This window comes from Hesperophylax consimilis, chromosome 5 (assembly GCF_061612785.1).
Source record: "Hesperophylax consimilis isolate HC1 chromosome 5, BYU_Hcon_1.0, whole genome shotgun sequence".
In the NCBI taxonomy this organism is placed as follows: Eukaryota; Metazoa; Arthropoda; class Insecta; order Trichoptera; family Limnephilidae; genus Hesperophylax; species Hesperophylax consimilis.
This window is the reverse complement of record NC_142840.1, coordinates 31,190,883-31,203,718: the sequence shown is the minus strand read 5'-3', so window position 1 is coordinate 31,203,718 and position 12,836 is coordinate 31,190,883. Positions and strand designations below refer to the sequence as shown.

At 32.9% G+C, this 12,836-nt stretch overlaps 1 protein-coding gene across 2 annotated transcripts in view; it reads right to left on the bottom strand.

Annotated features, from left to right (window-relative positions):
* LOC149423778 (semaphorin-2A-like) overlaps positions 1–12,453 on the bottom strand; it is a 647,562-nt gene extending 635,109 nt beyond the window's left edge. The window contains exons 1-2 of one of the 2 annotated variants that reach the window (XM_089631808.1): positions 12,111–12,453; positions 11,180–11,357 (exon numbers count right to left, since the gene is read on the bottom strand). In XM_089631808.1, the coding sequence (XP_089487934.1) occupies positions 11,180–11,333 (154 nt within the window). In that variant the 5' untranslated portion in view covers positions 11,334–11,357; positions 12,111–12,453. Of the gene's footprint in view, positions 1–11,179; positions 11,723–12,110 lie in introns of those variants that run through there. The other variant, XM_089631809.1, reaches the window with a different exon arrangement.
* Between the last annotated feature and the right edge of the window lie 383 nt (positions 12,454–12,836).

The following is a 12,836-nucleotide window of genomic DNA, read 5'->3' as shown; positions in this document are numbered from 1 at the left end:
TTTCTAGACGACCAAATTTTCAAACCAAAAACACATGATTTTGCATTACTATGTAGTGCATCGCCTTAATTTTAAAATCTTAAGAGAATATCTTAAGTTATTTTTAAATTCAACTGTTTGGAAATCTCTTTTGTTTTCGTGAATGAATGCATTTTTTGAAAGTGCAAATTAACTAACTTTCCGACATCCAATCGAGCTGAAACTCGTCAAATAGACTCGTTGTCGATCACCGTGTATTCTTAGACTTTTCGTGGCAATCACCCATGGACACACGGACATATGCGAATTTCTCTGAAATTTTATGATATTACAGCAATTAATACACAAAATAAATGTCGGTCCTACCCAATCGGGATTTGGCTCAGTTGTAAGCGTGGTTGACTTCAGTCCCTAGGGAGGAAGTTTCAATCCTCAGTCAAAACAAAAAAAAAATCTTTGATATCGGTTTCTAGCAACTAATGGCGAAACAAAGTCTTAAATTCAAAATAGTTGTATCGTTATGAAAAAACATTTTTAAAGATTGATCTTTTTGAAATCTCTAGTTAGCTTTTTAATAAATTCTACGAATAAATATAGTCTACATCACTTCTGAATATTTTGCTTCCCGAGAAACGCCGGGCACGGACCACCAGTATCCAACAAATCTAAATAATGATAATAATACAAAGATCGTAAAATACTGGATACTTAATACATTGAAAAATTCTGTCAAATAACGTCCAACTGATACCGCTTCAAAGCTAATGAACGATAAAAAATGTCACATTACTTATAAATTAATTCGGTAATTACTTCAATTCAATGAATAATAACGACGCGAGAGAAATTAAAATGGCATGAAAAACCGGTTAATATCTCCACGCCAATGTAATTAGTACAATATTTAAATATATATATCGTATTTCAGCCACAAATCAAATTACTGATGTAAAAATTATAACTAGTCATAATTTTGACATCAAAGTGTTGGTGGTCTTGACGTTCCAATTTATAGTTTAGTTACAGTGGAAAGCTATATAAGTGACACTCGGTACTTTGATGTCGTATTTATGTAAATAAATATAAATTATCGTTATTCGACACCACCCATTCTTGTACATTGTATAGATTTGTTGATATTTGATATGTTGATACATTATCAGATAAGTGGGCAGATTTAAGTGAATAAAAGATTTCGTGTTATAGAGGAGTACGATAATATGATGTATACATTATGTGCATGGTTGTAACTGACATTGAACTCAGTCTATTTTTTAAGGCAGATAAAATTGAAGAAATTGGATTTTTTGGATTTCCCGTGATCAAATCAAGTTAGCTTGATGGGGCCAATAACTTTCTCCAGTGTGTTTAGTTGCTAGAATCTGGACTCTGGCGGAATTCCTTAATGAATACATTACCATAGTTTTTTATCCTTCCCCGTAATCCTGCCACTCGGGTTCTCAGGAGAGCTGTAAACCAAGGAATTCGCGGAAGCGCTGCAGTATCTGGGAAGGCCGAACATTATGCGGTTGGCGTTATTATACTTAACGAGAATCCTTTCCATGCTGCACTTAAAGTTAACTACTATCAAAACAATATTTCGAATTCCAAATCCAATAACACTAATCAAAAGAACTACATACGGTAAGAATTTCTATCCAAAGTATTATATCTAACGATACTTATACTTTGAGATTGGTTCCCACGGACCACAAGAAGACGTAACATAAACAAACTTTATGTATGTCCGCGTATTCGGAACCCACGTGTAGAAGTGGGTATTGGGTATGCGGCCACGCGGTTAACCATGAAACGCCAGTGTCGGTACATTCTTAAATTACGATATGATTGATGAAGGATCCGATACAAACTCTCCCGGGCCTTATTCATCAAACAATCATCAGCATTAGCTCTTCCGACCACTTCGGACTATGCGTATAGACCGTCGAACGTAAATAATATAATAAAGAAAGATTACTGCGAGAGATTTATTTTTAGCTAAAGCATTAGTACTAATTTTAATTTTTCAATGTGGGTACCGCCGCCCCGGGAACCATTTATTGGATAACCAACACCTCTGCTATAGGTCACCCCAAGTGGTTCGCTACGTTTGGTAATTTAGCAGGGGTGCCCGGGTGAGATGTGTTCAGAATGTGCCTGCCCAACAGCTGTGTGGTGTGCCAGATCGGGAGAACCTGGTTTGGGGAGACCCTTTGAACTCTTCAATTGATCTTTCAACCCATAGCCTTCTAGTTCTGGTATTAAGCTTGTATCAGGAATTTTAAAAAATATGCCAATACGAAACAAAATAACTATGTGAAATTCCCTAGAAAGGGAAAAATCGAAAGTATGCTTCGAAAATTATAAAAAAACACACCTGGTTTTCTTATTTAACGTGCTGTAATTATGATAAACTATTTAGTATTCAGAATGATTCGTTAAGTACCACTTTACTCAGATGTCAACAGATTTTTGTTATACTTTAAATAAGACATGAGTTATTAAAAAAATTCACTTATGCCTATCAATTATAATTGTTTTTATACTGGCGCTTTTTACTTTGTATATATATACCACTATCCTTCGTATATCTCTCATTCAAATCGTCAGTAATCTTCACCAGGCTATATAACTATCAGGCTTTAAAGTATCTGTTTTATCGTCAAACAAATAAGACAAGACACCATGTAATTAGTCATTGGAAATTTGAATTTATTTGGACATTGATTTGATTTGATAATTTTTAAAATTTAAAAAAAAGTGTGTACATAAGTATAACTTTATATAAGTTCAAACTTGTGCAAAGGTGGAAAATAAAGCTGTTGGAAGAATTAAATGTTTATACAAAATTGCATGTCCTCAGTAGGGATATACAATAAAGCCATTTAGGTACTCCCTACCATAAAAAATCTTATTATTTTTTATGATTAACAAGGTTTAATGCATAGCATTTGTTATCCTTTGTGCTATGCATTAAACCTTGTCTTATAAACATTAGTTCATCATTAAAAAATAATGATATATGACAAGTATAAAATATTTCACCAATAAATGAAGATATTATAAGTCTCGACGCCATCTAGTGAGAAATTTAGCACTAACAAAGCCTTTCCTACAAAAATAAAGTTGGTTGTTTACAGGTGGAAAACATATTATAATAAGCAGAAATTGTTGATTGAGGTAGTACATTTGGCGGGTTGGAAATAAGCCGACATAGCTCAGTGGTTTCAGAGCACCTGACCGGACATTATAAGGTACGGTTTCAATTCCCGTTGTTGATCTAGATATATTTTCAATTTGTATTGATATTTCAGGCGACAATTATTGCTTTTAATTATTTATAAAAAAATTTGATGCATTTAAGCGAGCTGGTAAATAATAAAATCAATATTTCCTACCACAACCGGATGAGCCATTTTTGTAAGTTGCATTAAATATTAGTGACAAAACCTGGCGCCGTCCATTTCATAATAATCTATTTGTGCGCGGTAATTGAACCCGCAACTTTTGTACTCAAAGTCCAACACATAGGCTACTACACCACAGAGACCATCACGTACATTTTATTCACTTTGATGCTTTCAGCTTAATACATTTCTTACGCTTATCTAACACCTAAACGGTTTCTTTTGTCAGCCTGAATTCATTATTCTCACCGTTGAAAGGCGTATTTAAAAATAATACAGATTTCTGTTAGCATGATAAAATTCTGGTTCTAAATAGGTACAAAATATTTAACTTGAGAAAACTGTTAACCCTTCAGGTCTCTGGTATATTAAAATTAACATTTCTTAAAGATGCTGTGAGAAAGTCGGTAAATTTGTGTGTATTTCATACAAATAAATGATATATTTCTGAACGAATCCAAAAACTAAAAACTATTTTTAAAATGTGGTAACACATGCTTTCAAATTTTATAATTAGAAATACACATATACTTTTTGAAATATTAAAATAAAAACTTAAAAAGATTAAAAAAATGGCTCACCTTACGTCAGCTTAAATTATGTTCGTGTAAAATTACTGAAAAACAGACAGTTTATTAGACAAATGTATTATGAAAATTACTGCTATCTCACTTTTTTAACGTTTAATTATTATGTGGTTTATTTGTGTATTTGAATATAAAGCTCGGAGTTTTCTCTTTCTAATACCGCTTAGTTGATATTTTTAACTATCACCTTAAGGGAAACATTTCGATTTTTATGAGACCATATGAGCTGTTCCGAGAAGCGAACAAATTGGCTTTACGTGCTGTTTGTTCTGAATTAGCCTGAGGAGTTAAGATTGACGATTACGATAACCGTTGATACGCTTATTTTCTGCGGTTACATTGCAAGGGAAATCATTACAAAATCGTAGCGCTGATTACGAATGAACAATTAAAAAAAATAATGTCTTAAACAATAGAATATATGTTTTTTTTAATTCTGACCTAGCTTTATTGCATAGGTAGCAAGATTACTAGCACAGATCCGTGAAAAATCACGGGACAGTCTCAATTCTTGATTCCCAACAAATCAGTTCCAATTTTTTAAATAATAAAATGTTGTCTTTTAGGTTGATACTATTTCGCTGGTCTAAATCATTCAAACAACTGATTTCAATTTTGTAAATGAAAATTAAATTCAAATCAAATTTGAGTTTCTTGAACCAGATTTCACATCCAAGCAGAACTAACTAACGCGCAGCACAGATGTTTGATTTGTCGAAAAAACAATTTCAAATATTGAGAAAAAAATCTGACGTGAACATTTGAAAAATTATAAAAATAATTTATTCAAATCCAGACAAGAGATAAAGTACCTAATAATATAATATGCTAGCTAAGTTTCCGGCATTGCACGGGCTTAACACTGATTTTTAGATAATGATTAATGTAGATAGTGACCTTACTCTTGTTTCAAAGATCAAATGTGCAAAATTACGTCAGTCAGAATGAAACTGTAGATTTATATAAATATCAAACGAATGCTGCCTGCCACAGACACTCTCCATTATATAAATAGGTAAGTGGATAGATTTAAACGACGATTTTTATTTTTTTGTGAAAGGCGTTATATTATTTGATTGAAATGATTTTCTTCAGTTTTCATCTTGGCAACTGCGTAACAACTAATGTTTGTACAATTGTTATTTGTTTTTGGGGTGTTATGCCGTGTTGCGCTAAGTCCTTCTTTAGCCAACGTTTCGGACAGCATTGCAGTGTCCATCATCAGGGCAGATGTGTTATTTGAGGTTGTGGTGAAATGTGAGCTTATGTATGAAGATGTGATACCGTGTCGCCAGCTCCAACCCTCTGAGCTGACATTAAAGTATTATTTTTTTATAGTGGTTTTCTTCGTGTAGCTCTGGTGTATCCGTCAATTACCTGATACCAAGAACTATTGAGCTTAGCTCCATCGTCTCTATTAATATTTACGGGATAATGCTGTCCTAAACGCTGGCTAAAGAATGAGTTAGCGTAACACGGCATAAAACCGCAAAAACAAATAACAAAAATACTTTTGGCCGTGAAAATCTTAAATCATATTTAAAGTTTGTATAACTTCATATTCTTAATCGTAAAAATAATTGCAAAATTGACTTGCTTTTTTGATGGTCTTAATTTCTCTAAATATTGCACAAAAGAAGATAGTTAGAAAATAAGATAAAACTTTCATACTTCTGTAGATAAAAAGTTCATCTGTTTCATATATTTTTATATACAATTATTTGAATATCACTTTTGCTTTCGGTAGTAAATTAATGCAAATTTCGAAACGGAAATAAGCCCAATTCCTGACATCCGATCGAGCAGAAACTTGGCACATAGATGCGTTGTCGATGACAATGCATTCTATCAACTTTTGGTAGAAATCACGTATACCCACGTGGACATATACTCAATTCTTTGAAATGAGTCGAAACACGGTTGACTACGATTCCTAGGATGGAGGTTCAATCAAATCAGAGTTTTTAAAAAAATGTATACGGGTTGATTTTTTTATTGATAAAGATTTGATATGGAAAGAAACGACAATATTTTTTAATTCATGTTAATTTTCTCTCAACGACACGGTAAGTAGGTACCAAACACTTTACAACATTTCTTAGCACAGAATAAGAACGTGAAAATATTTATATTAATAATTTCATGTTAAGTCTGCGTACGTTTTATACGTACTGTAATTATATTCAAAGACGTGTCGCATGTCTCAGTTCTTTATAACATCTGCGTACATACGTTACCATGTAAAAAACGTCTCTAATACGAGTATGTATTATTTTAAGAATATATCAGACAGGTGTGAAGTGATTCACACGTTAAAGAAACATAGGATCTAAATATTCAAATACTCTAGCTCATTTATTATGTAAGGAAGTGTAAATTATTTTAAACGAAGTATTTATGTCACGACATCGTCAACATACCACGATACTTCAAAGAATCATTATTATATGTACAATCATAATAACTGTGTGTATTTTAAGACAACATCTTTGTTTACGACGTGATTTTCTAGACATATTAAACAGGTAATGAACCATTTAGGAAACAATTTATGTAATATTTATACATACACTGTGATATTGAGTTTTGCTTTATTAAGAAACTCTTTAAATTATTATGTAATTCGGTTAAAAGCGGGATTGCAGGTTTTACTGATAAACTTTTAGTAAATTCCTTAAAAATCGAAACACGTGTGCATGCACCTTCAGCGTCACAATATGTACCAAATGAGGATGACATGGTCTCACTGGCTCCAGACGGGAGCATTTGAGACTTTTGTGCGGTATTCACAGAAAAAAAATATATTTTCAAAAAAAAACTATTTGGTGAACGGAAAATTGCTAATTTATTCAAATCTGGTTTAGGACGGGATTGCAGGCCATTTCCTATTAAACTGTATCATCTATACTATCATGTAGCTTCATTTGCCTTGATAATATATAATGACGAAATGCTAAATTATTATGATTATGAAAAGTTTATCAGGAAACCTATCAATTCATTCGTTAAGGACCCGTGATCCCGTTTTAACCGGACTACGAATAATTCAAAGAGATTCCATAAAATTAGAATTTCTCATATTTCTTTGTGTTTTTGAAAATATCCTACTTGCTAAGTACCTATCTATTATTTTCACAATTAGCAAAAAATATTATTTTAAACAATATGATTTCGATTGTAATTTAATGTGAGTCCCAACGTAACGTTCTAAAATTCAATAAAAAATACGTAATTAATTCTTATTATGTTCAGTAGAGAAAAATATTCTAATGAAATTATGCCTCCCTTCTTACAATAGGTGGTGATGTTAGTTTTATTATTACTGGCTTTTATTTGATTTTTTTTTTTGTAAGTAATTTTAATTTTTATATCTCATTTTACAAGATTATTTAATAAAATGTAACAAGTCTTGTAGCAGTTTTTGGATTAACTTAAACTAAAAATCGACAATAAAAAAATCGTAATTCTTATTGTTTTCGAAGGTAAATATAATTAATTTATGCCGCCATTTTTATAATATTTGGTGGTGTAAAATGTCAGCATTAATTCCGATTTTTATCATTTATTTATTTTTTTTTTTAAATAATTATAAGATATTTATTTAATTTCATATCCCGTGATTTTTCAAAGGTCTGCGCTAGTTATTAAATAATATGGAACAAATCTTTCCTTATTATTTGAAAGTTTAATGGCTTAAACCGTGTTTGGTGGCCAGATACATTTATCTCCTTTTTTAACATAAATAGCAGATTGAGAGGCACATACAACCATAATTATATCACAATTTCCAATAATAATGTTAATAAATTTTATGTCCGTTAATTTTAAACTTCTAAGTCTGTTTTTAACCATATTCGTGATAACAATGTCAATAAGTTCTTTTGGTTGCAGCAGGAATTGAGCAAATATTTTTTAAGCTATATCATATGCGTTTAACCATGCGTAGACCATTCCGTAGCGGAAGCCGTGTATTTCAAATTCTTTAGGAAGATCAGAAAATTTCAATATTATTCTGAAGAATTCACATTTTCGGGATATATTATTAATGTTTCAAAACCTCGTACTTCCGTCGTGATGATTCAATATTCAATTGGGCGTTAGTGATAGCGGTATAACATCAGTGGAAGTAGAGATAGACGACTACCAGTGAGAGATAGAATAAATCAGTGTGTTTATCGCATGTAGGAGTAACAGTGAATTTTAATAGTGTATTTCATACTTACCATTTTGTGTCATTTTGACATTTACGAGAGTAGATAATATAAGTTGACATAATAAGGTAGGCGACACATTTACGCTATACGCATCGTGGCTTGGTCTATTTTAGCACATGGCTCGCAATACGATACTACCAATGGGAATGTATGGCAAGAGATACGCTGAAATAGGTCAAGCCACGAAAATATAGTAAGCTTAATAGGTAAAAGTTTTTTTTAACGTTCAGTGGTGTCCCTTGTACCTCTTGGCCGGTTTGTGCAGTCGTTCGGTGGTATTTTTTTTTTTATATTAACTCCACACAGGAGGCCGTGAAGAAAATAATTTCCCTCAGGGCCTATGTCATCTTTGGGGATGCTGTGTGGAGGGTCTTTTTGTGGAGAGGAAGGAGTGAACATGGGTCTTGAAGAGTCCCATGTTTTAGGAGGGAGGAAACACAGAGGCCGGCAGTTCGTTCCACAGCCGAGATGTTGAACTTAAGAACGAATCGTAGAAGCGACCCATTCTCATGTGACAAATGTCAAATGTGTACAAATGTTGGGCGCGCGTTTGGCGTGTATCCCGACTACGCACCGGTGCCGAAGGGATCAATGACGCTAGTTCCTCAGAGCATCTTCCATTGTAATACCGATAGAACAAGGACAGCATACCTACCTGACGCCTGTGCTCTAAAGATTGCAGTCCGTTTGTTAAGATTGGGGAATCTATCAAATGGACCGCCCGTTTTTGCACAGAGTCAAGGGTTTTTTTCAGGTATTTAGGGGCTCCGGACCAAAGATGGCTGCCAAATTTGACAGTAGGGCGCACTTGCGATTTGTACAGGGTCAGCAGTTGTGTATTATTAAAGTATCTGCGGGCCCTCTACAGTACGCCCAGCTTCTGAGAGGCCAACTTTACTCTGGCTTCGATGGAGCCCCCGTACCTGAGCTGGTCACTTATAGTTATACCAAGCATATCAATGGAAGGCCTGTTCGGAAGATTGCTGGACAAAATGACAACACAAAAACTAAAGAGGAAGCAACAAGCCAAAAATGTGTATAATCTTAGTATCCCTTATATAGTCACGAATGTAGGTAATCGCTTGACAAACGGAATCTAGAAACGCTCGATTTCAAGCACAAAAGGGGTTTTTGTTTATTTTGTAAAGAATTTTATAAGAAACCAAAAAAATCAATAAAGGGAAACTATCACAGATAATCTTAGCTAAAATATAATATTTTTTTAAGTTGTTTATTTTACGCGTTCATACATTTTTATTGAAAACAATAATATTTAACCTATAATTTTTTTTTAGTAGTTTACATTTATATTTTTACTGAGTCATTATTTTTTTTAGTTGTACTCTACTCAAAGAAAACAATAGGAAAACATTCAATTTATCTAAAACATATTTTTTTGTATTCATAATGTAAACCAATTCCTTAAAAAGATCAATTGAAAATAGTGATTTAGTATTAAGCTTCGCATTAATAGTGATATGGCAAAGGGTTAAAGATGAAGTTTAGTCCATTTTTAATTTTCTTCCACATAAATGTCCCGAATAGTATATTCTTTAATGTGACAAAAGCATAGAGCAACAATTTTAATATTAGCGAACTTTTGAACAAATGCAATAATGCCATCGAGTATCTTTATGTATTATTATTTTGATAAATATTTACCAAACCACCGCACTTTTAATAGTACAGATTATGTTAATTAGGCTTCAACTTAATTACTGCAAAAAATAACTATTTAAGTCGGGAAAGATTGTAAAAAAATTAAAATTTATTTTTTATTTTATATATTTTCGGAATAACTGAGAATTTAAAATGAGTAATATAAAATTGTAATATTTAATTATTGAAGACAATATTAGCATTTCTTAAGACCCAGCATGCTCTCTTTGGTTGAGGCCCACCTCTTTCTGCTTTCACAACTGCGCATAGGGTTAAATCAGAAAATCAGAAAAGGCGCCCCGGCAAAGCGAAGGTCCTGGGTTCAAGTCAGTTAATTTTCGTTCAAGAATCTCTTATATTATCTTCAATAATTAAAAATATTTTTTGTTTTGTAGTACTACTGCAAAAAATCAAGGATCCTACAAAAAAATGTCATACAGCCACTAAGCCCATAGAAAACATCTTATATACTAAGAATTGCTAATTTGTTATTTTCATGAAAACGGTTTGTTTTTAATTCGCCTGCGGCGCTTGATCTTCATATTTTCCTGATTTAACTATTGTGGGTTAATTATTGTTGCACGATGATAAAATAACTAAGAAATTAGCTCAAGGTGTGCTAACTAGCTTATGACTTGGTGAATGTATAATTTTGGATATTTTAAACTTATATTAGCATTTTTTGTTGCATGGCGGTTAATAATCGTGCCCGGGGTCGTTGTAGTTGATCTCGACGCCACTGGCGTATGTCAAGCTGCATATACACACGAGAAAAAAGGAACAACAAGTGGAGTTTAAATACCCTTGGGGTAATTGAGTTACTAAACGACGCAACATAAGGTTGACAATTTATTATTTACATAAGTTAAGTTGCTAATAAAAAATAAAATTGTTATTTTTTTTTCGTGCATTTTAATCGAACGTCAATAAACGCAATTTCCAAAGACAAAAATATTAACATTATAATATAATTATAATTTTTTTAAATCTTCAATTTTAAAAAGAACAATAATAATTAAATTTATTTACCTTCGGCGTGCGATTCGCCTTTATGTCTGTATACATATTTGCTAGTTTATATACAAAATAAGTTCTTATCAGTAAAAATGTAAACAGTCTGATAATATATCTCATATAGAAATTCCAAAGATTCTTATGAAGTTAAGCAAGAGTTCTCAGTTACTCAGAACAGTAATTATATCGCGGGCGGTAGTGAAAATTTAGTCGAAAATGAGTTAAAAGTAGTTTTTGACTAAATTGTCGCTTACGCCCTTTTGACTTTCCGCTTTTTTTTTTAAATACGTTGTGTTTATTGTTATTTGTGTGTTTTTACCTCTGTGATGTCTGATTCGATGATGATTCGCCTCACAGCAGGGCTTCTCAAGGTAGGCGCTCCAGCCCTCGGCCCCCGCACCCTTCAGGGCCCCCATCAGGCAGAGCCCCAACAACACCCAGAACATGGGCCACCAGAGCCTGGGCCCCATCATGAGTCCACAACCAGAACCCAAAACCTAGAAACAAGCGTCAAAACCCGCACTTGACGAACTGAACCACATTTAAATAATCAACTGTCAGATATATTTTGACAGTTCTATTGTCAATACGATGAAAAATATAACCACACTTATTGTACCTTATTCATTTACAACCTGATGAGAGTGATTATTATTTCAGTAATAGTTTTATTGATGTTGTATTTTACAAACAAACACTATAAAGCGTATTTAATCAACTGTCTAGTTGGTTAGCAACTTTTTATGATTTTCATAAAGTTTTATTTTATTTTCACTACTTTTAAAAGATAAAGATTTTCAACAACTTCAGTTTTCAGTTTTTTTCCATTTCTTTTCAAAGAAAAAGGATTGTTTATTTTTTACTTGGGAGAAATCAATGATTTCAAGTTTCATAAACCAATGAAAAGTTTTGCGATAATTTATAAAAGTTCACAGTTTTCAAGTGCTTTTCAAACTTCGAGCATCTAAAAAATATTATCACAAAGTTACTTTTCAAGATCGAATTGAAAAGTTTTCTTAGATATTCAAAATCTCTGAATGACTTGTTATTTTCATATATATATTTTTTATGATTTTGTCTTGTTATAATGATGTGTCATTAATTATTTACTCTATTGCACAAAGACACAAAGGAATTAAATAAACATGGCAATGAAAAGATTGTTAGTGGGACAAATTGAAGCGATTTGTTATCACACTGCAAACAAACTGTCACTAAATTGTAGCGCTTATCAATTCGTAATAACTTACATTACTCCTATTTCAGTAGGAATCAGTTTCATAAAATCATTTTTAAACATTTGAATCTCTTTCCCACGAGAAACAACACTTTCTTTCACAAATAATGCAATGTTTATGTCAACACAAAATACATTAGCGTCTTTCTATAAACTTTTAAACATAAAAACTGTTCAATCGATCATGCCTGAAATCTGTTTATAGAGTCAATACGCAGTCATTTCAAAACATCTCGCGTAACTCGATCGCATGCTTTCAGTTTTAATCATACGTATTTCATCTGAATATTGAGATCGGGCGAAATACGAAAACGTGAATTCACCGCGGAAAGGAGCACCGACACAACCTCCGTCGGCAAAGCTTAAAATCAGACTGAACGCGAAGAAAATTCTACAAAGTCAGGTATATTTTGACTAGTGCTGTATAGGGTTCGAACACACGTGTATTAAAATTGAATAACTGAATCGGAAAATGCTGGCACTAAGCAAGCATACTCTCCCAAAAAAATGCAACGCCTATCAATGAAACAACTTTTTTACTCGGTGATCACTTACCGGGTTTGGTGCTTATCAAAGCGCGGTTAATTCCATATGCCCAATGCGTGTGAAGAGTTCGGCAGTGTCGGAAGTCTCTGCCTGCGCAATCACGCAGCGCGTGCAGTTTGAAACTTTTCTAAAGTTTCGGTTGAGAATGCACTGAAGGTTTTGCCGCTGGGAACTTAGGAAGTTTTAGAACGGC